Source organism: Gekko japonicus, unplaced genomic scaffold, assembly GCF_001447785.1.
Source record: "Gekko japonicus isolate JY-2015 unplaced genomic scaffold, Gekko_japonicus_V1.1 scaffold157, whole genome shotgun sequence".
NCBI lineage: Eukaryota > Metazoa > Chordata > Lepidosauria > Squamata > Gekkonidae > Gekko > Gekko japonicus.
The window spans coordinates 1,612,052-1,639,059 of NW_015168051.1; the positions used below are offsets into that span (position 1 = coordinate 1,612,052).

At 43.3% G+C, this 27,008-nt stretch overlaps 1 protein-coding gene across 1 annotated transcript in view; it reads right to left on the bottom strand.

Annotated features, from left to right (window-relative positions):
• Positions 1-4,712: 4,712 nt before the first annotated feature.
• PTPN2 (protein tyrosine phosphatase, non-receptor type 2) overlaps positions 4,713-27,008 on the bottom strand; it is a 53,810-nt gene continuing 31,514 nt past the window's right edge. Inside the window, exons 5-10 of the mRNA XM_015414361.1 lie at positions 26,285-26,422; positions 24,650-24,859; positions 22,779-22,940; positions 11,812-12,005; positions 9,367-9,468; positions 4,713-4,922 (exon numbers count right to left, since the gene is read on the bottom strand). Of these exons, the coding sequence (XP_015269847.1) occupies positions 4,901-4,922; positions 9,367-9,468; positions 11,812-12,005; positions 22,779-22,940; positions 24,650-24,859; positions 26,285-26,422 (828 nt within the window). The 3' untranslated portion in view covers positions 4,713-4,900. The remainder of the gene's footprint in view (positions 4,923-9,366; positions 9,469-11,811; positions 12,006-22,778; positions 22,941-24,649; positions 24,860-26,284; positions 26,423-27,008) is intronic.

Consider the following 27,008-nt stretch of genomic DNA (forward strand, 5'->3'; position numbering starts at 1 on the left):
AGAAGGAGGGAGAGAGGAGGGGGAGGGAAATGGGGGGAAACTGAGCTTATAAATAAATGCTGGGAAACCGAGAGTTTTCAGATCAGCTTCCTGCAGAGTTGTGTCCTGTCGTCTTTGCATCACGTGCACCCCTGCACCCCACACCCCGAGTGACCCCACACAACCTGTTGGGGGGGCATGTTTGCATTGCCAGCCAGGCCCAGCCAGCACTGCAGCAGAACCATAGCGATCTGCCCCCCTACAACCTGTGCCAAGGTGCCCAAACCCCCAAAACCAACAGAACTTGGTTCAAACCAGAGAATCTCTGCAGCAGCTGCATAGACTGAGGGAGCATGTTTGTGCATTGCCAATGCCAGCCAGGACCAGGAGCAGAACCAGAGCAATCCCCCCCCCCAACAACCTGTGCCAAGGTGCCAGCTGCCAGTCAGTGACCAAAAACCAACAGAACTTGGTTCTAACCAGAGAATCTCTGCAGACTGCAGCAGCAGCCTACAGACTGAGGGAGCATGTTTGTGCATTGCCAATGCCAGCCAGGCCCAGCAGCAGAACCGGTCCAGAGCAATCTCTCCCCCCCACAACCTGTGCCAAGGTGCCAGGCAGTGCCCAAAACCCCCCAAAACCAACAGAACCAGACAATCTTTCCCTCTGCAGCAGCAGCGGCCTAGGGAGCATGTTTGCATTGCCATCCATGCCCACTAGCAGCAGAAGAACCAGAGCAATTCCCCCCCACAACAACCTCTGTGCCAATGTGCCAGGCAGTGCCCAAAAAATCCCAAAACCAACAGAACCAGACAATCTTTCCCTCTGCAGCAGCAGCGGCCTAGGGAGCATGTTTGCATTGCCATCCATGCCCACTAGCAGCAGAAGAACCAGAGCAATTCCCCCTCACAACAACCTCTGTGCCAATGTGCCAGGCAGTGCCCAAAACCCCCCAAAACCAACAGAACCAGACAATCTTTCCCTCTGCAGCAGCAGCGGCCTAGGGAGCATGTTTGCATTGCCATCCATGCCCACTAGCAGCAGAAGAACCAGAGCAATTCCCCCTCACAACAACCTCTGTGCCAATGTGCCAGGCAGTGCCCAAAAAATCCCAAAACCAACAGAACCAGACAATCTTTCCCTCTGCAGCAGCAGCGGCCTAGGGAGCATGTTTGCATTGCCATCCATGCCCACTAGCAGCAGAAGAACCAGAGCAATTCCCCCTCACAACAACCTCTGTGCCAATGTGCCAGGCAGTGCCCAAAAAATCCCAAAACCAACAGAACCAGACAATCTTTCCCTCTGCAGCAGCAGCGGCCTAGGGAGCATGTTTGCATTGCCATCCATGCCCACTAGCAGCAGAAGAACCAGAGCAATCCCCCCCCCACAACAACCTCTGTGCCAGTCACTGCCCAAACCCAACTGGACTCAGGTCAAACCAGAGGATTTCTGCAGTATATAAACTGAAGGGGGGGCAGGCAGGACCTGTGCAAGTGAGCAATCAGCTAGGGGTGTGCGATTCCCCACTCAGCACATTAAGAGGCAAAGGGAGGCCAGAGGAACCCAAATGGGCGCAAATCAGAGTGGTTGCCAACTCCCCCTCCCTCCCCAAATAAAACCCAGAAAGAGGCCTGACCTACCCACACCAACCCAAGGCCCCAACCACTAAAACAAAGATGATTTTTTAAAGAAGTGCCCTAATATTTTTCAAACCAGGCCAGGAAAAGGGGTTCAGGAGCAGCAGCACTGCAGCAGGGGCAGCAGAAATTGGCAACTGGTACAAGGCTAGCCAATCCCTCTCGTCACCAACAGTCAGCAGCAGGCCAGGAACCAGGAACAGCAATGGAGTCAGCCAGGGAGACTTGCTCCTTTTATGCTCTCTGGCCATACACAGAAGATTTCAAAAAGGAACACCTTCTGTGATTGGCCAGAGAGTAGATGCCAAAACCCTATTGGCCACTAGTGCTCCTTCCCTGGGGAAAGAGCAAGCTAGTGGCAGCAACAACAGCCCTGCAAAAAAGTTCCAAAGTTTTGCAAATTGCAATGCATTTGCAGATGCATTGCAGTGATTGGCTGTCTAGTTCCCTCTCCCCCCCCTGAAAACAGGAGCAAAAGGCGGGAAAGAGGGGAAAACGGCAGGAAAACTGGATTTCTCTGCCGCCCTTTAAAGTTTTAAGCCGCCAAATGCCGAAAAAACCCCTGATTTTTTCCGGGGGGTTTTCCGGATATCCGAAAAGGCTTGAAACGTCCATTTCGGCATCCCCAAAGCCGAAAAAAACCCCAAAAGGGTTTTCCCGGGATTTTTTTCGGTTCGGGATTCCAAAATGCACACCCCTACCCGGGATTAATCTTTGTTGGTCTTAAAGGTGCCACTGAACTCAAACTTTGTTCAGAGGAACAGATTGTCCACTAATCTAAGCAGCTCAAAACTTTCCCAGAGGGAGTTAAGCCATAAAAATATTGGCACTTCCCTGAACTTTAGCAAGAGATAACAGTCCATAGTTTGAAAGAAATGTTCTGTATGATTTTGATAGCATTTCCTATATAGTTTTGCTGAATTTACTCTGCACAACTCTGAGGTTGCCTTTATGGAACAATTTTACATATCCTCTTGCACGCTGTTAAACTGGGTGAAACACAACATGTTGAATGTTCAAGAAGTCTGGAGCAAGAGTAAGAAAGAGCCATAATAGATATAAGCATTAACAAGGCTGCTTCTTTTTTAGTCAAGGCACTATGAACATGCTGTTTACCAGCACAAGTCTGCAGCTGGGAGCAGGCGCTTCAGTCAAGTCTGCATAATTACATGCCCAAGGCAGATGCCTATTTTCCCCTTTTCTTTTAAAACGTATTACTCTGCTAATAATAAAATATAATTAGAAAGCAAGTTGCACTTTACTATTAACAGGGAGAACAAAACAAGCTTTAGGTTTCCAGATGCCTTAAAAATGTCCACTTTCTCCAGAAGGTGAATTTTGGCTTGGCCTTAACAACTGCCATGGTTTTCAAGGCACAATTCTTAGATTTAAGTTTTCAGTAACTGCAGGCCCTTAGCCACAGGGGGGCCCCATGGGGGCAGCGCTCCCTCCCAAATTTGCTCAGCCCCAGGGGTCATTTTGTAGAAAAAGAGGTGCAGGAGCTTATTAGCATAGCTTATTTGCATATGTCACTTCCCCTGACATCACCGGAAGTGTGTCAGAAGGCAACACCCACCGCTCAGGCTCCACTGGACTGTTTTGGATTGCTAGCTGGGGGGGGGGGGAAGCACACAGATCTGCTCCCACAGAGGAGGGAGAGCTTGTATCTGAATAAACCGTGGCGTTAAAGGTGCCACTGGACTGTTTTGGACTGCTGGGGGGGGGCTCTGCAACTTACCTGGTTGCTTCTTGCTCCTTGTGGCCAGGGGCTGCTGGGAGCAGGGGGCGGGGCTTGTTGCACGTGCCCGCCCCCTAGGCTCTTTACTGCCGGAGCTGCGCTCCTGCAGGAAATGACCCCTGCCCAGCCCCCTCCCTGGGAGGTGGAGGTAGCCTGGGGCTGCTGGTCGGGAGGAAAGCAGTGGAGTGAGCAAGAGCAGGCAGGGAAGGAGTGTGTGCCTGGCACTCGCACAGCTGGCTCCAACCCCAGCCCTGTGCAAGGACAGTCTACCTCTAAATGCCAAAGCTGGGAAGACAAGCCATGGGGCTTTGTGCGCTGCCCTGTGGCAATCGGAGGAGAGCCCTCAAGCCCCCTATATCTCCAATGCAGCCAGCATCCCCTGGCCTCCCTCCCTCCGCCCATTTCTAGCTGCCCAGCTCTCCCTTCCCTTTGTAGGCTGGTATTGGGAGGTCACATGAGCCCACTCAGCTCCCTCGCTGCTCTTGGCCAGCAGCTTCTGTTGATGCTCTCCCACTTGGAATCTGTGACTTCTCCCTGACTGTCCCCACCTGGTACACTGGCACCTGGGCAGGGGGGGCATGCTAGTGCATCTGCAGTCTCCTCCTCCATGTGGTTCCTTGCTCCTCCCTCACCCTTTTCCCATTTACTGGACCTCCAGCATAGATTACAGACCAGTGGGGAAAGCCATGGGCACTGATGCCCTTGCACAGGCTCAGTACCCAGGAGCTGAGCTACTGCTGTCGCTTTGGAGGGCATTGTCGGTGATATTGTACATAATCTTGTCCCTTCTCCACCCTTTTTGATGAATTGAGGATTTCTGAGCTGCCCCCTCCTCCCCCATGGAAAAATTCTGGCTATGGGGATGAATAACTGTACTGACTTTAGTATTCACTGAAACATCACTTTTTTCTTCCTTGCCAAAGCTTTTTGACACAACATTCACAACAAACTTAAGTTATTCGTAAAAACGTATAGGTGATTTAAAGTAAGTATAGTTGGGCATTATATTATTATTTATTCAATTTATCAATCGTCCTATCCCAGTTTATGCCAGGCTCTGGGTGATTTAAATCCTACAAAATTCTGAGGTTGTATTATGCTCAGGGAACCCTATTCCTACCTTAAGAGCATGGTCAAGTAAACGCATGAAGAATGACTTTCTCCCTGTACATTTTGCATCAGTAAATAGTTCTGCCTGAAAACAAGCACACACAACCAGGTCAATTTAAAAAAATATTTAATGCTGCCAGAAATATAAAAAATACAGTAAGAACGGCAGTACAAAGTATCTTCTAATGTGATCTCTTACATCTCTACAATTAATACAAGCATAAAACAATTAAGACAAATTTTTTTTGTTTTGCAACATCTCTTGCTGGTGGTATACATCATTCCCTGGTTGGTGTTTACGTTGTAAACAGATACTTGTGAGGCCACCTGGGTATTGCTCAGACCTCACTTTTGTTCTTGGCGAGGGGTCATGTCCTGCTTTGCATGCCAATAGAATGCAATTTATAGCTGCAGAATATTCACAAGTCTTGGAGAGTTAGGTGTCCGTCATTCTCTGCCTACAGACACACAACGCAAAAAAGTCACAGGTTCAGTACAGTCAGAAGTATACACACTCAGGTTTTACAGTTTCACTTGGATTGAAGATTTAGTAAGGGGGATTTTTTTTTTTGGTCAAATGAAGGACATATCCCGAATAAGCAGTTACTAGCGGACACTGTGTGTGCATGCACACCTCCTTGACAGATACAAATGCCCTTAAACATATAGTTAAGGAAGGTGCTAGGACATCAGCATTCTCACTGATGTCTTGTTCTTGACTGAATCAAGGATCAATAGAACACTTAGATGACACCTTCTCTGCTATTATCACAAACCCAAAATGTAGGAATTATGTTTCTCTGCTTGTACAACAAAACTGTAAATCATAGTTTAGTGTGTGTGTGTGTGGGGGGGAATTGTGTAATGGATGACACAATTTGCATTTCATACTACTTGCATGAGTGGACCAAAGCACAGGACCCAACCCAGAGTATCAAAAGAAACAAGGAACAATTACAGTGACGTTTGATCATATATACAAGTAGATGTTTAAAGCTTTAATATTTTGGTAATCCATGAGGAAGCAATTAATGTATTTTGAGTAAATTTCACCAAAAAGAACAAATCTTCAATTGTTCTATTAAACTACTAAATTTTGTTAGTCTAAAAAGGCCAGACACTTAACCCAACACCTGGGGATATTTATTATCAGTTTCCCCAGAGCTCTCAACCCTATCTTAGGAAGCCAGACAGGCAAACTACAAGGGTTGGTTATATCAACATACTGCAGGTTGCTTATTCTCTGCAGATTCTAGGGATTAGAAATGGCAGCAAAGGCAACTTTTAGAGGATTACTAACATGAAGGCTTCATCAACTATATATTTTATTTATACCCAAAGCAGCTTATATCATACTCCTCTCCACCAATTCATCTTTACAATAACCCTGTGAGGTAGGTTAGGCTGTGTGGCTAGCCCAAGGTCACCTAGCCAGATTCCGTGGCAGATCAGGGACTCAAACCCAGGTCTTCCAGATCCTAGTCTGATGCTAACCACAGACCACACTAGCTCTATCGAGGGAGCAGGGCCATGAAACAAGTAAGAACCACCTAAAGAGATGCAAATCCACCAAACTTGGTGACCATGTGAACCAACATTTCTAGCTTTGCAATCATCACTGCACTCCAATGGGAAATCAAACAACCCTGCCCCAATATCCTAGCCAGCACACATAGTACTTTGTAACATGCTTCTAATGCAGCAATCTAAACATGCAAGTTAACTACAAATTGACCTGTGCAACACTGGGTCTCAAGGCTCCACTTTTCAAAGAAATTGATTTTGTTTCATGAATATTATAAGTTACATTAATCTACATGCACTCATTAATGAAAACTGCATAGCAACTACTTTTTGGAAGGTTCATTCAAATTTGGTAGTAATCTAGTCACAGCATTTCTCTGAACTTCCATCTGTGAACCTGATTTATGCTTTTCATTTGAATGTAATAAATAAGATTGGGCAAGGGAGCAAATAGGCATTATTCCTATCTGCAAGTGCAAGAAATGTGTTACTTAAGCTTGACAGGGCTAGCAAAACCTATCAGGATGCCTTGTCAACCGACACTGGTAGATGAGGGCACTCAAGATCTCAAACCCAATTAAAGAAAGGTTCAGACCTAAAAGCCTTGATCATCTCATCCAGAGAAGACAGCTTGGAGCCTAACCTTTCCGCCACTTACACAAAGGGGTGGGGTGGGGGAGATGTCAGTGATTTTTTGCCACTTCGCCTTCACTGCAGCCCTCCCACTTCAACGCCTTCAACTTCAACCACTTCAACTCCCACTTCAATCCCACTGCAGCCCTCCCACTTCAACTTCTTGGGGTCCATAATTTCAGGAGACTTAAGATGACTGCAGTGAGAAGGGAGAAACTGCCACTTATATTGCACAGCTCCACTCATCCTGCATGCGATCCAAACCTAAATAAAACTTTAATTTTCTACTGTGATTCGATTTCTATGATACAGAAATTCTGACCAGTCTTTATTAAGCAGCACTATTTTTATTAAACATTTGTTTCTCGCATTTGAGCACACATCCAAAGTGAGTTGTATTGATCCAAAAGGTGACTCTTTCACGCTCAAAGAATGCTTAATATCTTTAGAAAAAGATGAAAAGGAAAAAATCAGTGCATCCTTCTCTTTATTGTCAATGACTTTAAACAAGCAAGCAAATTCAAAAGAAGCATCTGTGCTGAACACAGGGGCTCCGTCTGTACAGATATTTCCACAGAAGAAAATGTCTTCACTAAATCTCAGCAACAGAAAAGCCAGAATGCAGAGGAAGGTAGTCAAACCAAGAAAGAGATGAAGACTGCACTTCAGCAAAATGTTAATCACTTTCAACTGGAATCATTTTATTTATGAAGTACAGGCTATAAGACACTTAATTTCCACTCTGATACACTCCCAATAATTTGGTGCTGCCCAATTTTACTAGGAGTGGAAAATGTAAGACATTTAGAACACCTACCCCATTTGTTTGTCCTCAAAATAAAAGGTGTTTAAATCTTATAGCCCCTTAAGTTCCGACACTGAGACGGTCTGATCACTAACCACAACCAACTACCTACCCCCAAAATAAAGGGCAGAATAACATCAACATTTCTTTACAATTTGTGTTCTGAATTCCTGAAAGTAGTGTGGAATGTTACTTGTATATAGACCAGCTGTGATGTACAGAAGAGTACAGCTTTGGGCCTGTGACAGTACCCCAATGGCTCTGGCGATGCTGTTTTGCCAGGTGGACGTTAGCTGAAGGATCTACTTCTGCCAGCAGAATATCCACAGAATAATTTTAGTTCTAGCTGATGAAGTTCTCGTGGGGTTAAATCCAAAGGACCACTCACCAAATGGTCTTTCCCTGTCTCCCTGGTCCAGCCCATTGTGGTCATCAAAATGCTGCTTCTTGGGTTGGGGAATTCTCAGGAACAGCATTCTGTGCAATATGGGTACTTACACTGGGAAGGGGGCATTGGCCAAAATCATTCCCCCTCAGCTAGTGGAAGTCCTCTTTGGATTTCACAGGTTGCAAACAATGTCATGGTTTAACCAACAGTGGACCTACTATTATTCCCAAATAGGGCAGTGACCAGGAGTGGGGGTGGGGGAGAAGAGGGTGAGAAATTGTCTTCAGTTGTCTTTCAAACTCAATTTCTTCTTTTCTTTTTAAAAAATCCAGTATTGTAGCTGTGTGCTTTTTTGATGTGGCTTTCAGAAATATGAACAAATTTGTCATGTGCTGCCTAAATCCACTATGAAGCATACTTTCAATGTAGCAATGAATAGGACTCAAGTCAAATCAATGAGAGACACAAAAAAAGTTTTCACATTTAATGGAATGTTTGAACTTTGACATAAACTATTAGCTTCCAACAGCAGCTGACATTAACACAACTTCCCCTCAAAATAGTCAGTTTTGAGATTGGGGACCAAGCTCCCAGAAGTCTTATAAAAATGTAACATTTTCAAGTCTCTTGTTTTTAAATAAAGTAAATGTTAACTACAGGCATAAATACATGAATGCAACTTACAGAGTAGAAATTGAGAAGTAGCCCTATCCCCTGACATCAAATCTCAATGGGGCAATTTACTAATCATTACGTTAAGAATAGTGACATCTTGATGAAGGTCAGTGAATTTCTGAATCACTCCTGGAATTATGGAAATGGATGCACTGTTAACTGCTTTAATGCGTACTTTGTTTGGGTCAGTGAAATTTGTACAAACCTGGCTTTTAAAAATACAGTTATCTACAAAAAAGTATGATTAAATATAGAGTTATAAAATGTATTTATGCTAAGTCTGGATCGTATAAATGCTTAATAGCATATTAGATACATATCACTGTAACTGCTTTGCATTCATAGTATGACAACCACATCGTTTATTGCTTATATCAGATATGTGAGCTGGCAGAACACTGCAACTCCATGTGTACCCTAGACCTAGTGGAGAATCATTATAAGTAACATATACATACTTGCTGAAAATGCATTTTAGATTACCCAATAAAACTACAACTTTATTCCAGGTGGTAATTTGGTTTCAGAAGTACCTGCAATGAGAAGTCCTGAGACTGTGGTTTATGATCAGTTTAATCACAAGCCACACCTTACAACACTACTGCATTGATCTCAGATGTGGGAATTCTGATGCTGCAAGTCATATCCCCCCACTGGTGTATTAGCAGCACACTTGGTCTACAAACTATGGCTGCCATTCTGCAGCCAGTAAACATGTGTGGAACTTAAGTATATATCATGGAGCACAGGGTTACAACCTAAAGCACACGCTCACATAAGGGAAGCTTGGAAGAAAAATTTCCAGCAACAATAAACTCCAATGAAAATGGCTGAACCAAACCCAAGCTTAGTGAGAATAGGTTTCCAGTATAACCACCTTTTTCTTTTTCTTTCAGCTTCACTCAGCCTATGTTTCATCTGCTGCACCTTCTGTGCTGTGTTAGCTTTTCTGTCCTCTCTCAGCCGTTTCCGAACAGCACTACAAAAGCAAAAAAAAATAGTCAGTTTTATTTATACTTCTAATCCACCTTCATCTTACAGTTTCAGAACAGGCAGCAAAACTTTAAACTCAAAAATTAACTCGATTGATATTTATATTCAGTGAGTTGGAGCCAAAAGGTGCTCCTCAAGGTACATACCCTAGCAGAAAGGCACTTCTGTTAGCAGCAGGGGGAAGAGTTTTCCCAATTCCCCCCTTCCCCTGCAGACCCCCCCCATGTAGCCATACCCCTTGCTGTTTGCCAGGGTCTCCTGCTTTCTCCAGATCAGTTTCAGCAAGCTCATGGGCTGCAGCAGGAGGAAAGAGGTGGAAAAGTCCCATTTCATAAGCTTCACTCCCCTTGCATTGTTTTAGATCTAGCTCAGTGTGTTTCAAAGCAAGGTTGCATTATATCACCTTAATCCTGGCCACTAGGAGCTAGCCCAACCAACAAAGTCTCTCAACACTTCTGTAAGGTACTCAGACTTCAATCAGTCCCACAGTTTGGAGAAGGGGGATATCCATCAATAGCAGCTCTCTGCATATGGCATGCAGAGGGGAAAATTACAATCTTTTCTTAGTTATTATATGCATGCATTTTTAGAGGCAAAAAACAGTCGTCATTTATAAATGCAGGAATCCCTCAAAAACAAATGTGTACATGTGTTTTGTACTTTGTAATCAGGAACATAAAGCACCTAAGGTCCAAATGCAACATAGGTATATGAGCAGGTGAGGAGTCCAGAGCATTTGAGCCAAGTTTCTGAGATAACAATGAAACCATGGCATACCTTGAATAGTACCTGTGGAAAAAATGGAAGCCAATGTGGAAAGTATAAAGTGTTCCCAATGACTATGGCAGGTACTTTGCTGTGAAGAAAATTCTGTTTCTATACTGAAACTTATGGTAAATTATATTATGCAAATAATAAAAGGAAGCACCCTCTAAGTGTTTTAATTTTACACATCTGGAGTAACACCCATATTAAAAGAAGTAAAAAGAGAGCAGGTATGGTCAAATATCGTAACTCTGGTAGACTGTTCTGCATACAGCTATAAAGCAAGCAGATGCAAAGTTTTATGTTGTCATTTCTAATTTGTTTGAATGCTAATTCACACAGCTGGCAAGCAGAAATTTTGTACATGTTAAAGGCATGTTCACCTAATACCATGTATTACATGCCATGCCCACTTCCTGACGCTCTTGCACCCATTTTGGGCTGGGTGGGGAAGAGGATTGCAAGCACACAGACATATGTCCAATGTCACACTATGAGCACAGAGGGGGGAGTTGCACAAACTTGCTGCCCCATCACAAATTAAGAATTTCTGCAAGCTGGCTATATTGAACAGACTCTGAAAATCTGGATTTTAATATTTTGATGACTGCTAAAAGGGCAGCTGTTGGTAAGCAATGGCAAGGGTTACAGTCAGGAGGAAAATTATCTTCAAGTGTGAAGACTGGCCATGTGGTCACAAGGTTCAAAAAGTCTAACCCTTAAAGCCTGGAATCTGAAGTCCATTTCTGTATGAGAAAGTGCATGTATGCCACAAGGCACGACAAGCACACCTTTTTCTCTTCACAATCTGCCAACTGGCATTTCCTTCCATATAAATCATATGTGTATGATTCTGAAAATATGGGGTACATGCAACCTTATCAGTATTTTGCTTTCTTTAAAATACAGTTAAGCTGACATGGTTCAGAACTGGCTGTAAACTTGGATGTGAGCCATGACTATAAGTGGATTTGTACTAACAATGCTTTGACTAGACACCTCCAGCAAACAAAATATTGTTAAGGCAGTTTCCCCTCCTCTTGGCTTACAAGAAGACAGACAAGTCTCCAGCACTATGATTTGGAATGGCAAGCTACACAGTGGTTTCACTAGGCCATGGTTTCATCAGGATTAAAGGCCAACAAGCCACTGTTTTCTCAAACTATTGCTGAGCATTGTTTGCTCCAGACAGTAGAAGCACACATTTGTTTTGAGCGACACTTCTTATGTGATTTCAAACTTCTCTCTACAGCCCTAAAGGCTACAAAGCTGCTTTTCTTAAAAACTGAGAATCAAAATGTTGAGCTAGTTTCAGATCTGTCAAGTACCAAACTACAAGATCTGCTCTTCCAATATGCAAAAAGAGAGAGATGAAGCTTCCAGAAGTCTTCAAGAACAGCCCAAGAAAGTGCAAAATAGTAGTCAAATTCTCAAAGTTAAAAAAGAAAAAAGCATGACTGATTGTTTAGACCATGTAAAAAGAAGTACTAGCTTTCAGTCAGGTACAATGAATGAAAATGCCCACTAGCCAGTTTTCAAGCAATTAAACAGCAACAATGCTCACATGTCAGCATTTGCATCTGCAGTATTCTGAACTGTAGAAGTCAGCTCTGCATCAATGAGATCTTCAGTTTGTTCCTGATTTTCAAACCCCAGACTGTTCCCGTTGTATTTCTCCGCTGGAAGTTTGGCTGTGTATGGAGAAGAGTGTTCAGAACTTGGTGCTTGGTCCTCCTTTGAAAGTTCCTTCCATTGATTCTGAATAAAAATAATTTGTTTTACTGAAATTTTGAAAACCAGAATTTCCCCCCTCCCTTCATGGTGGCAAGTTGGGTAAGCTACAATAACTTAAAACTAATAATTAAAAGATTATGTTGCAACACATGGGGAAAAAATCTAGTTCGAAAAGTAATTTAGATAAGGTTTAGTTTTACAGACTAAAAATAAGGGGCTGGATCCAAAAGTGCCTATCATGTGAAAGGAGCCATTACACACTTTACTGCATGAGAAAGTTCAAACCACATCCAAAGATGATGATCTGCTTGTGCAAGCAGAGACACATGGATTCTGACAGAAGCCACTTGAGACAGCACTGCAAACTCTTCGAGTAGCATTTGTCACAAGCCTTTGTGGGACAGGGCAAGCAGCTCTCCTGTCCTCACCCCACCCCATCCTTTGGATCCAACATTCATGGAAACAGTTTTACTGCACAAAATCCATGCTTATGAAATCTGCCCTGCTTAGGCAAGTGTCAAAGAATCATACACCACTGTTTCATAACAAATAAACACTGCAGTTAACGTTAGAAACTCACTAAAATGCTACGAAAAAAATCAGTTGTAAGCATATTAAGTACAGTCGTTTTTGATCTCACCATTGTTCTCCAGCATACCTTCTCCAGAAGCTCCCCTACCCTGTTAAGCCTCTGCTGAGGGTCATGGGAACTCTCCTGAACCGTGTGCCATGCAGCATGTGGAGGGGAGGAACTGCAGCAAGGAGAGAAATTGCTCCCTTTCATTATTAAATGAGCTTTTTCTCTATTCAGAGTTTGCCAAAGAAAAAGGGAATTTCACTTGATTCCCCCTCATTGAAGTGCCCCCCCCCATACTGCACTGCATACTATTCAGGAAGCTTCTAGAAATCCTCAGCAGCAGCTTTAGCCAGGGATGGGGGCTTAGGGAAGGAGGAGATCCAAGTCCAAGAAACTCCTTTTTGCAGTATATCAGAGCTTGGATCTCTAATATGCTGAAGCAACCAAGTTTGAGACAGACTGTTTACCTTGAACCACTCAAAGAATAGTAGTTACAGGTGGTTATCTGCATTCACACTGATAAGCTCTGCAGTTTGGAAAATTCTAGAGCTAACCCTTATGTGCAAAATGCCCAAAGGGGAGGAATCATGCCTTCTTGCTCAGTTTCTTTCAGAAGGAAAGAATACCACAGCGAGTTAAAGTTACCTGTTTTGAAGAAGGCAGGCAGGTCATGTAAATGCACAGATAACCACTCAGAATAGTTTCAGATAAGCAATGTCTCTTTGCTTTTTTGCTTCTCTGTGCATCACACTAATGGGCATAGACCATCAAGCTGACCTACCTTTCAGAAGGAAATAGTTGAGCACTGTTCTGCTAAAGAATGCATTCACACTGGCTGTGACAGAGAATCTACTGCCTAATGCAGGGGGAAGACTAAGCTCAGGTAGCTGCTATGTAGGGCTCAAGAAGAAAATCCTTTTGCTGAAGAGGGAGGATGCTGCAACAGCTCTGGTGGAATAAACCCAAAGAATAAACCCAAGAAAAGGCTTGCAGGCCCATTCCCAACAGAGCTTAATAGTACCTGTGAGCCAGTGGCTGAATCATTGTGAGGACACCCGATAACTCTTCTTTGGGCCTAAATGCCACAGGAAGAGGTTAGTGGTTATCGGAAGGAAGCTGTTCTGTTCAGGTAGAACAACAGTGTTCTTCTAAAATCCAAACAATATAAAGCTCTGTCTGCTTCCGAGGTTGGAGTAGGAAGAAGGCAAGAAGAATCAAATCTTGACTGAGATGAAGGTAGAAAATTAACATCTGGGTGAAGAACCAGTTTGTCCTTGTACACACAGAAGTAAGTACAGTCGGAGTATAAAACACAACGTTAAAACGTCAGGGCAAGTAGTTGTAGATCATTATGTGACCCAGGGCTTGAACAGCTTGCCTGTCAGCTGAATTTGGACAAGCTGTAGCTCTCACAATGGCATGAGTGGCCTGACTGGAAAATGAAGCCAAACAAGGCCCTTGAAGAATTGCTTCAGTAAAGTCTTAGTGAAGATGTAGCAACTTTGTATGAGAAGAAGTAGAAATGGGAGCCAGGTGTATCCTAAGCAATGAGTGTCAAAATCCTGAAGTGAAAATGGAGTAAGTAAGTACTCTAAAATAATGTCAGAGAGCAGATGGTTGGGTCCCCTCCGGCTGAGTTAGTGTGAGCTAGCTCACAGTTTTTTAGCCTCTGGCTCACACATTGTTGTCTTAGCTCAGGAAGGAGGGCTCCAGAGCAAACTAATTTATGCAGCAGCCAAATTTCCTGCTCACAGCTTTAATGCCAGTCACTCACAAAGTAGAATTGTTGCTCACAGGATTCCATATCTTAGAGGGAACATTGGTCCCCTCCCTGTTCTGAAGTAAAGACAGTAAGCTGTTTCAATTCACACTCATGGGATCCTCTGATAGAAAGCTTAAAGGTACACAAAAAGCTTAAAGGTAAACAATAAAGGAGGACCTCTTTCAAGATTGGAGTGGGTACTTAATAGTACCTGTGGCGAAACGGGGACCCGCCCTCAGCCCTGGGAGACTGAGTAACCGTTCTGTGACTCGCAAGCCCGTTTTTGCCTTCCCACCCTACCTGGTGGGGCTATTTCCCTTCGTTACATGCTGCCACCACTCACTAAATTGACACTGCCTTCCTAGAGGGACAGTGAGACCCCTCTGGCTGATTCCCCAACCTTGGGAAGTTGGTAGCACAATCTTTGGGGGCCACCTGGAGAGTTGGCAACCATTCCAGTTTGGGCCCATTTGAGTTCCCTAGCCTCCCTTTGCCCCTGGTAACATGCTGAGTGGGGAGGACTAGGAAGTCAAGGCATACCAGGTCTTATTTAACTCAACAAGGTTTATTTTAACTAGAAAATAAACACAAGCACATTAACACAACCTGGGCAGAAAATATATACGATTTAAAATGCCATCCTTCTGTCTCCTACACACCCCTTCTCTATCTCCAGGGCAACAGGAGCCCCCACCTGTCCGCTCCCTCAAAGCTGTCCTCCGAACTGAGCTGAAGGGCAAACCAGGCTGAAAACTGACCCCCCCCCCCGAGCCAAAGCCTTTATCTGCCTGGCTCCGCCCCTGGGGTGTGTCCATATTTCCCCGCTCTTTTCCCTAATGCTTCTGGGAACTGTAGGCAGAGAGGTACGGCCGCTCCATTGTTCCCTATGGTGTACCTCTCCCCTCCTAAGGACTACCAGGCTGGCATCCATTTTAAAATACTCTGCTGCCTCTGCCTGGCAGCCATTTCTTCACAGTACCCACGAAACAACTAGGTTCAGGGTGTCTGGATGTCGATCGTGTTGTGCAGTTGGGACAGGTGACATTCCCCTTGGACATGTGAAGGAGCTTGGTTCACTGAGGTTGACACACCTGGTATGGGTGATAAGGATGTAGTCCCTTGCTATCTTTTCATTTATAAAAAGAACAGGAGGAAAGGCATAGGACAGGCATCCTGATCTATGGAGGAAGAAACCATTGCCTAGATAATGATGACCACCACTTGCTCTGGAGCATAACTATGGGCCCTTAGTGTTGACTGAAGTGGCAAATATCTACTTGTTGTTCACTCAGCACAGGAAGATTTGGATGCGGGAGAATAAACTGAAGCTTAATTCCAACAAAACGGAAGTGCTACTGGTGGGTGGAAGGTCTCAGCCAGGATTTAAGGTGTCACTTGTTCCCAATGTGGTTGCAGTTCCCTTGAAGGAAGATTTGTAGAGTCTGGGCGTGTTCTTGGACCCAGGCCTACTGTTGGATAAGCAGGTGGCTACTGTGGCTAGGAGTGCCTTTTACCAGCTTTGACTGCTTAGCCAGCAGTGGCCTTACCTAGGCAGAAATGATTTGGCCTAGATTAGATTGCTGCAATGTGGTCTATGCAGAGCTGCCCTCCAAAAGCACTCAAAAACTTCGATTAGTACAGAATGCTGCAATCAGGATACTGACTAGAGTGAGCTGTAGAGATCATATCACTCCAGTCTTGGCCCGTCAACACTGGCTCCCAGTCCGTTTCTAGGCACAATTCAAAGCACTGGTCTTGACCTTCAAAGCCCTATATGGTTTGCGATCAACATACCTGAAGGACCACCTATGAGGAACCCACCCAACCACTGTAGTCATCTCCCAAGGCCCTGCTTCAGATACCCCTAACTACTACTACTTTTAAGTTTTAATTTTATTAGAAGAATAAGACATATAAAAAACATTGAAACCACACACAAACATCATCAGAATACAACATAATGGGCAAAAAAGAAAAAATGGGGGGAAGGGGGACATAAAAGGCTTCTGGTTTTCTCTACAACAGAATTTTCCTTGCTTATATATAGAAACACAAACTCTCTTTTTAATTTCCCTTAAGAAATTTCTTATTCAGAAAAGCCACAAACCATTCTTATCTTTTTCATGGAGTCTCTAATAAGTAAAATAATTATCTTTTCCATAGCCACTATTATAAATTGAGCCGTATCTGCCAAGTCCAGCATCTTCCCCAGGCATTCTTCCATTACAGGTATTGTTGGACATTTCCATTTCTATTTGTATGTTGTTTTTGCTGCCATAGTTGAATATAGGAACAGAACTCCATAACATAAAAGACACTGGTTTCAGCTATATCTTAGTCTTTAGAATCTTCTGCAAATTCCATATCTTCCTTTTCCCTGTGTAAAAAAATGGCCAAAAGTAATGTAACCCTCTCTCTGATATCTTCATCAATTTCTTCTTGGATATATCTCAGCTTCAGAGAGTATTCCTTTTCTCTCAAGTCCATAGGATCTAAAAAAATCCAAGAGCCAGTTTGATGTAGTGGTTAGGGGTGTGGACTCCAATCTGCGAGAACTGGGTTTGATTCCCCATGCGTCCACATGCAGCTGCTGGTGTGACTTTGGGTGAGTTAGAGCTGTTCTCTCATGAGCAGTTCTCAAAAGAGCTCTCTCAGCCCCACCTACCTCACAGCACAGGGTGTCCTGTTGTGGGGAGGAGAATGGAAGGAGACTGTAGCCGCTCTGAGACTCCTTCGGGTAGTGAAGGGCAAGGTATAAATCCAATCGTCTTCTCTGAATTCGTCATTAATCTCTTCTATTTTATTTTCTACAGCAACCACTTTATCATTGAGTTGCATAACTCCCTCAGTAACATGCCCTATTGTTCCTTTGAGTTTCCCCCCCAACATCTTTCATTGCTTGTTTCGATTTCCCGAAACTCTCATTAATTCTTTTCTCAAAAGCCTCTACCTTGTCCCCAAGATTCTCTATTTTACTCTCTATTCTGTGTCCCATTTGTTCAAGTAATTTCTGCATCAGATCTGATGTGACAGATTGGTCTGATGAACCTTCCCCATCAAGATTCTTTCGGGAACTCATAGCATAAGATCCAAGATACAAAAAGACAGAGAGAGGCCAATTTCAGATCAAGTGCTTTCACTTTTAGCTACCAGCAATTTGGGTCTTTTGACCATGGCAACAATTTTTTTAAAAAAAAATCAAAGCAAATGCTCCAGAATGTTTTCAAATCAGTTACTTTCACCTTTAGCTGTCAGGAGTTTATATCCTTTCACCATGGCAACCAAGGTCAAATACTCCCAGAATGTCTGAGTCTTATCTTCTGTTATATATAATTGTTCAATAACCAGTAATCCTCTGAAGTAAGTACAAGATCAGTCTCACAGCAGATTTAGCTTTGCAGCCCAAAAGCGTTCATGCACACACACGTCCATCAAAAATAAAGATTAAAAGTTAGGAATGAGAAAATTAATCCCTCATCCATTTGGCTTTCCTGATTTCTTAATTACACTTTTTGTCAAAATTATTCTTTCAAAAGGTTTCTATAATCTCATGAGAGAGGTTACCTTAGCAGGGGTTGTCTCTCTTGTCTTCAAGAATATCTCTCTTTGCCTGTAGATAATTGTGTCCATAAATCTTAAACTTTAGTCCTTAGTCAGGCTTTAGTCCTTTTTCAAGAATTTTCAGTATTCCAAACACAGCTGTGAGCAAGGTTGTAAATTCAGAAAGCTCAGATCGCTCTAACTCAGGAAGTATCTGTAAAACCTGTAAAGGCTCTGCTCAGCAGAAAACACTCAAGGAGCAACTTAAAGAGGTACACGTGGTTTATCTCTTTGATCTCCCTTTGATCTAGGGAGATTTTGCCAACCAGAGAGCCCTCCTAGTTGGTAATTAGCTGTGTTGTGTCTTCACTCCCCATGACGACATCATCCCCACTGGAAGCCAGATGCCCCTAACTTCTGAGATTAGACAAGTGGCAACCCAGGAAAGGGCCTTCTTGGTCATGGCACCAAAGTACTGAACTCTTGCTCCCTAGGGAGATTTGTCTGTTCCCTTTTGTTGCCATACGCCACCAATGGGTGAAGACATTATGTTTTGTTTGGCATTTCCACGGTGATTCCTCCTTCCTGACAATGTTTTAACTGATGTGTTTGTTTTTGTATGTATTTTAGCTCTCTTTTTAATTGTTGTTGTTGGAGGGTTAATGCTTCTAAAAGCTAATTTTATCATGTATGTTTTAATTTGTTGGCTGCCTTTGGAGGCACTCGTGAGGGCAGAAAGGCGGGGTATAAATTTTGTAAAAAATAAAACAAGTAAAGATTTGGTTGTAGGTAACCTGTCATTCAAGGTCTGCTTTTTGTGCCACAGTCCCTTGGGAACTGAGGGCATCTAAAAGAGTGTTGCTCTCATCTGTGACAAGGGTGGCAATATGGGTGATTTTGTACTTGATGCATCTCACAGACAGCAGGCTGGAAAATACTGTCCTACTTCTCAGTGTAGTACATGGTGGTTGTGTAAGCTACAGCTGCCTACTACTTTTGCCTGTATCCTGGGAAGAAAGCAATGACGTGATTTGTGAACCATTTGAACTTCTGAATGGCCGATGTGGCGATTTTTTTCTCGTGGGGACCACTGATGGTGTCTTTGCCACAGTGTGCACCCCATTCCCAGAGGGAGACATCAGATGTAGGAGTCAGATATGATAAAAGATTGTGGTGTTTCCCTTACACAATCTGTTGCAACAGTGGGTCCACCACAGCATTGGCACAGGTATTACCAGGATCCTGTCCTGAGAATAAGAGACTGGAGCTAGAAGGTCTAGTTGAACCAACCCTAAAGAGGTTTAAAAGCTGGTGAGATGTATTTATTTACAGTATTTATAGTCTGCCTTTCTTGTTAGACCTGTCTCTCCTCCTGCAACTGTGGTGGTGGTGGGGGGGTCAAGATGCAAGGCAGATGATGGTGTTGATCCTGTCTAGTGGAGGGAATGCTCTCCCAGAGATGGAATCCATCAGGTGTGAACAATTTTTTCCAATGGAAGGTTGCATCCTTACCCCTTAAGGATTCTGCAGTTCATAGGTACAGAATTCTTAAAGGGTAAGGATATGGCCTCTCCGTTCCACCTGATGCCCCAGTGAGGACAGGATATGCAGTTATTCTCACCTGATGAAAGAAGGAAAGATAAGAAGGCCTAGTGAGATGCCAGTCAGTCAGTCATCTCTCAGCACAGAAGGTGTACTACAATCACTGCCATGCAATTGGTGAAAACCCTTGGGACACTGAACAGGCCAAAGGGAAACACATTATACTGGTAATCAATACCTTTCACAGCAAAGAGGAGGAAGGTGAGATGGAGATGTGGAAATGGGCATCTCTGAGAGAACTGAGCTAGGCTCCTAGTGTCAGAAGATGAAAGATGTATGTTAGGGCCATCTGGGTCTTCCAGGGTTGAATGTACTTACTGATACTCCTGAAGTCAAGAATAGGACAAAAAAACTCCATCTTTCTGAAGTACAAGAAGTACCCTAGGCCCCTTTCAGAATCTGGAGTAGATTGTCTTGCCAGGTGGAGCACATCTGGACATGGGAAGCAAATATGGCATATCCCATCCTGACAACTGTGAGCATCCAGTGGTCTGACATTATACATTCTTCCTAGAATAGAGGGTATCTAAGCAATGTTGGGCAAAATTTGTGCAAGTTATGTTCACTAGCTTGGCAATCCAATCATAATGATCATATTCAGGATTCAGATGAGGAGCTCCTGGAGAAGCATTGGTATGAATGTGAATCTCAGTGACAGCGAGATCCGTACCAATAGTTGGAGAGAGCATGGAGGAGCCTTAGCTGAGTCCTCAAGTTGCTCCTCCAACACTGATACCAGTGGCTGGAGAAAAAGGTTCCCTGTGAATAGATGTTCAAGGAATGGACAGCATTCAAGTAAATGTTTAAGACTGGTGTAGGCTTGAGGGTATCAGAAACCACTGGAGTCTACTGTACCATCAAGACCAAACCTTGCAGAATGGTAGGTGACAGAAATGGAGTCAAAAATACTCATCTCAAGAACCCTTTTAGATTACCTGTGGCTGTTCTTCACCAGCTCTGCAGAACAAGTCCACCTCTTGTGGGTTTTCAGTGACTGGGATGCAGCGCCACTAGAATAAGAGGCTGATGGAGGGCATGGCCTCAACAACAGTTGGAGCCAAAGTCAGTATGGAGGGGGCTGCCAAAGAGGCATGTGTTGAGACTGACACCTTGGCCTTCTCCACAGAGGTAGCCAGAGCTCTTTCAATGAAGAGCCAGGAAGAGTGCATTCATATCATTTGTTCTGTAAATATCAGGCAATGGATACAAGCATTTACAATATGCTGTGTGCCCAAGCACAAAAGAGCTTTCCGTTATACTGCTGGTGTCTGAAAGTTGTTTTCTGCACCATAAGCAGTGACAACAGAAGAAGAACTATATAGAACCATAAATACTAAATAGAAGGCTAATTATGAACATTTAATTTCAGAACAGAAGTCCCAAGCTCTGCTGTAGGAGACAAAGGGGAACTGAGCAGAAAGGTGCAACTCATCCCCCTTGGGAGCTGCATCTGTGGGGGAAGAGGATTTTCACACCTAAAAACTAGCTCTAAAAGTTTCCAAATCATGGCTGTGTACAGGCACAGAAACAATTAGTGTGACGCACCAAGACCAGGAAGAATCTTTTTTTACAGTTTTACCTCCCTAGATTTTTGGCCAAGGAACACATCTTCCATATATTCAGATTATACGCCAGCATGCTCTCGAAACACCACCCAAATATTTTTATCATTTCAGATGTGTCCCTTGGTATTACTGCTATAACACTAACCACATAAAGACAGATTAATTTTCTGAGCATTTAGAGAATGTTTATATTAGAGGTGTTTGGTTTTATCACATTAAGCACAAAGTTATTTACAACTGATTCATATAAGGTATTACAAATGCAGCATGACAAGCCTGTGCAGTGACAATTTTTCCCCAACGGAAGCAATGTTCAGAAATAAATGTCAAGAACTGTGCTTTCTAGGAACGTCAATGGAATCTCTTATAAAAAGATTAGTAAGAGACAAGGAGCTGTCTCCTGTTTTCTCATGCAATCTCACCTAATTACCATCCTCACTGCTATGGATGGGCACAAACCAGCTGGCGAACTAAAGTTCATCACGAATTTCAGATGGTTCATGAAGCAATGTTCACAAAACTGAAGGACCACCATGAACTCTGATAAATTTTGATGGCGTTCGTGGTGGTTCATGAAGAGCAGAAAGCAGAGGTTTAAACCCCTGCTTTCTGCTCTTCATGAAAAACAGCTCCCCTGTTTCAGTTAAACGGCTGGGAGCCATTTAAACCACTGGCTTCTGCTCCCCACGAAAAGCCACAGGGAGCAGAAAACGGGGGTTTAAATGACTCCAAGCCTGGGGCTGGCTGCCCAAGAAAACCCCTTTGAACAGCTGAGCTGTGGCTCAGTTCAGTTCTTATTCAAGCTGACTGCGCTCGTAGTTCGCCCACGAACCATGAACTGAACAGCATTTTTGTGGTTTCTGCCCAGTTTGGTGTAGTGGTTAAGAGAGGCTGACTAATTTGGGAGAACCAGGTTTGATTTCCCCACTCCTCCACATGCAGCCAGCTGGGTGACCTTGGGTCAGCCACAAGTTCTTTCAGAGCTGTTCTCTCATGAGTAGTTCTCGAAAGAGCTCTCTCAGCCCCACCTACCTCACAGGGTGTGTGTTGTGGGGAGAGGAAGTTAAGGAGACTGTAAGCTGCTCTGAGACTCTAAGTGAAGGACGGGGTATAAATCCAATCTTCTTCTTCTCTACTCACTACAACTCTCATCCCACATGACTTTTGACCATGCAGGTCCCATAATCCCAAGCATTTTTTTGGTCAAAATGGACCCCTTTCATTTTCACCAGTGGAAAAGCTGGTTGAATCCAACCCATGATGCTGGACCCAAGAAACCTTGACAGAGCAGAAGAATACTAGAAGGGCTAGAACTAGACAACTAAGCAAGCTGAGTATCCCTACATTTTACCAGGTGTTTCATATGTACTATAACTTGACACTAATTATAAAGGCAGAAGACGAGGGAAGATTAGATAATTACAGTGATTCTAAGGTAATTTTACATATCAGACTTATTTCACATACTTGTCAAAGGTGTACTCACATAAAGTCTTGGATGAGACAAGTGAAGTCTGCCAGCTGCCATGGATCTCTTTATTTCACATCATAATTTAATGTCCAACAAGAACATGGTTGCCTCAATAAAGTAACAATCACTCAACCAGAAAAGGTGCAAATACCACCTGACAAAGAATAGCTTACTATTTCAATTGAAATGCAAAACAGACCTAAGAACACCTTAATTTAATTCCCTGCATAATTCTATTACAAATGCTTCAAAAAGTGAGAGATTGACTCTAAACATTTACCTGTATAGTAGAATCACCCATTATATATTTGGCCCCTTCTATTACAGCCATATATGAAAATCTTAGCTGATCAGGAGTCTGAATAAGTCCCATTCGGTATTTCCTCATATTTAGTAATACTTGTTTAATGTCTACAGAAAATGGGTCTTTCCTTTTTTCCATCTGCAAGAGAAAAATATTATTAGCTGCAACAGATCAGGGACACATGGAAGCTACTTTCAAACCAAGTGATTTGTTCCTGTATTTCAGTTAATTATTTGTTATACAGGGTTGCCAGGTTCCCACTTCAGGCAGGAGATCTACCAACCCCGTCTGAGCCTTCCTATTGCTGCTCAGGTAAATGGCAGGACAAAACTGGGGCTGGGTGAAAATACGGAGGGCAACTGCTAGTGTCTTGATGTGATGACATCACTTTTAACACAACTGGAAGTGACATAATTTAGTCACCGACAACACTCTAGCATTCAGTCAGAACTCAATGGTTGCAGGTGATGTCACTTCTGGTTGCAGCAAAAGTGATGTCATTGTGTTGACAACAAAGTCATTACTGCGACATCCAGAAAGTAAGCTTGGCTAATAAATGTTTCGTATACAACTTGCCCATCATAGAAAGTAAACTGATCGGCCTATAATTGGCAGGAATAGTATGATCGCCTTTTTTATATATCGGGACCACTATTGCATTCAGCCATGCATTAGGAATAAGGCCAGTTCTATCTATCATTGTAAAGAGGGATGCAAGAGAAGCGGCCCACCAACTCAGATCTGATTTTAGAATCTCAGATTACATCACCAGTAAAGTGGCTCAAGTGGTTAAGACGCTGAACTGCAGGCTGTGGAAGGTCGGTAGTTCAGCAGTTTGAGACCCGAGTGTGCCGCATGACGGAGTGAGCTCCCGTCTCTAGTTCCAGCTCCTGCCAACCTAGCAGTTCAAAAGCAAGAAATTGCAAGTAGATAAATAGGTACCACTTCGGTGGGAAGGTAACAGGGTTCCGTGCGCCTTGGTGTTTAGTCATGCCGGCCACATGACCACGGAAACGACTTCGGACAGCGCTGGCTCTTCGGCTTTGAAACGGAGATGAGCAACGCAACCCTAGAGTCGGACTCGACTGGCTTTCGAGCAAGGGAAACCTTTACCTTTACCCTTAAAGGGCCCATGCCAAAGGTCACTCTCCCACCAGTTGCCAACCTCATGCTGGCAAACCCTACTTTATATCAAAATGCAATGGTTAATTAAATAAAGAAAGCTGGACTGGACTGACTCACTTGCACTCTCACTGGTAGAATACTGAACCATTTATAAAACTTCCAAAGGAGACAGAAACCTCAAATTTTATACAAATATAATCCAACTTTCCCCATTTATGAGAAACTCTGAAAATGGTACATTTTTGCTTTCTCCATGAAACTCAGGACATCAAGCCTGCCTGCCTTGCAAGCAGCAAGCACAGACGGGACAGAATAGTGAAATACAGGAGTTTTTCCTTCATGTTCTTGAACAAGCCTCATATTGGTTGAAGCAGTATTTATAGCAACAGCTGACACAACATGAGCTGTAACAAGACAGAATGTACTTCTTGCCCTCACTTCTGTGGCCTTTTTTAACCTCCTCCCAAGAATGTCAATGGAATTATATTCACATCTATGTTTACAGAATATACAGTGCACTGTATGCCTGCTCAGGATCTCTGGACTTTAATTTGTTCCGGTACAGAGGGATGAGAAAATGGGACAACTTACGCTATTTTATATTTACAGTGAAAATTCAGTTATTCAGAAATAAAGATTCCCTCCCCCCAAGAGAGACCCCAAATTTTGTTTGCTCACTGAAGTATGTGAATGGCAATTCTTGGGTATGGGGACAAACTTACCAGGACAAGACACGTATCTACCAATGAAAATGTACCAGAGCGCCCTATTCCAGCACTACAGTGAATGACTGCAGGCCCATGCTCAGGGCTCAGAGATCCAGATTCTCTGACTTTAAACAAGAAGTTGAGGAATGAAGCTGGGGACTCAGGAACTCCAAAATCTGGCCATGTAGTATAATGAAAATGGAATATCATCCTGCACTCTCCATTCTAAAGAGGAAAATAGACAAGATAAAAATTGGAGAAGTCAACTGGGATACATTTAATTCCATACATGTGAACAAAGGTCCAGGAGAAAATGAGGAAAAAACACTCTCTGGAGGTTTCCCATCCAAATACTTGCCAGGGTCGGCTCTGCTTAGCTTCCCAGATCTGATGAGATCAGGCTATCCGGGTCAGGGCTAAACAGCAGCTTTTTTGAGGAAGGCTCAGGGGTAGCATTTGTACTGAAATTCAAATGACTCTTACTTGCTTATGCAAAAAGTTAGCCTTTGTAACAGGATCAAGCCCTACAGCTTTCTAAAAAGTCAAGCAGAAGGCACTCAAGCAGATATTTCTACTTTCTCCGTCCCCAGCAACACATAAGACTCCCCTCCCCCAAAAGCCAGTGCTTGAGGCTGGGAGACATAATGCCAAGACATGAAAGGGACTGCAGTGAGGAGGCGGAATCAAGTGAAATTGCCTCTTCCCCCTCTTGCACCACAAGAAAGCACCATCAGCGGAAAAAACTGTAGGCAGTTTTGTTGTGCTTCTCTTCTTGCTGCCATTTCTTGTGTCTCATGGCATTTTGTTCAAAAGACCTCCCCCAATCTCTCAGTCATGGCTTTTCAGAGATCTTGGGGAGTTGCTGGAAGAAAGGGGAAAGTTGGAAGAAGCTCTTCCTCCACAAGGATTTTGTACCCCCATCACACCCATTGTGTTATGTTTTCAGAACTGTATGGGAAAGCTGCAGAAATAAAAACAAAGTAAGAGGGAAAAGTTGAGACCAAAGGGGGAAAAAACTAATGATTTTCTTCATTCTAAATAAAGGGGAGGTCATGTTCTCCAACTACACATTGGAGATGATTAACATTAGCGAAGAGAGGCAGCAATCTAGATCCAACATCAGTGCACTGGTGGTTAACTCTTCCCCCACATAATTTCCTGACAGAACACAGCATCTCTGGACATTAGTCCAGGGGGAGGGTGGGCAGCAACAAGTTCTTGACTTTTTATCCTGGTGGTGAAAAGCACCATCAAGTCACAGCCAATTTATGGCGATTCCATAAGGGTTTTCAAAGAAACATTGTCTGCCTCTGTGTAGTGGCCCCGGACTTCCTTGGTGGACTCCCATGCAAACGCTGACTAGGGCTGACCCTGCTTCGCTTCTGAGCTCTGACAAGATTGGGGTAGCCTGGGCTATACAGGTCAGGGTCCTTTTACCCTACCAAGACAAATATCACGAAATCTCGAGTGGGAGATGTCTCACAGGGAAACTGTGTGCTCCGTGGCTGCTTTTTAACATTAAAGTAAATGTCAGGTGATCCAATTTTTTTCATGAGGCTTAAAATCAAAATCACTTCTCTCTGCATCAAAGGACATTGTAGGTCCTAGAGAGAAACTGCAATAGGAAAGCAATAGGAAGAAAAAACTTACACTGATATTTTCTAGCTGAAGTTGTCGTACTGTATAGTAGGATTTAACATCTTCAGATTTTAGCCTCACACAAAATCCTGTTTCTTTGAACATCATGATGTCCTCCTCTTTCGTGGGCCAGTACTGAGCACATTTTACCTGTTGTAAAGTGAGAGAATTATAATAAAGAATTTGTCAAGTAAAATATGACACACACAGATATTGATTCACAGCAAAAGAGCATAACTCAAAAGAATACACTAAGTCCAGACCCCAGCATTGGCTTTTTCGGGAAGAAATCTCATGATGCTATAACCTATATCTAGGCTGTAGGAATGCATTATATTTGGATGAATACAACCTTATGATCTACCAAAAAGACAAACGCTGTCATTTAAAACATGAGTGGTTTATATAACAGGACGTGCATGCATATTGTATATTTGCCAGTACATAGAAGAATTCTTAATATGCTATTCAGTTATATTTTGTAATGACTTTCCTCAACATCACTTACATATACTGGTATAACCAGCCATTCATATGCACTGACTTTTCTCCACATTTTTCGAAATCTCTAAGTGGCTGCAAATATTGTGGACTGCACTACACTACCCTTAATTAACATTAGCCCTTACATTTTATGAACTTTTGTAGTTCCAAAAGTATACAAATATGATTTTAAAAATCTATTAAGAATGTTGGCTTTTAAGTCACTGGAAAGCTCAAGCTCAGACCTGTATGC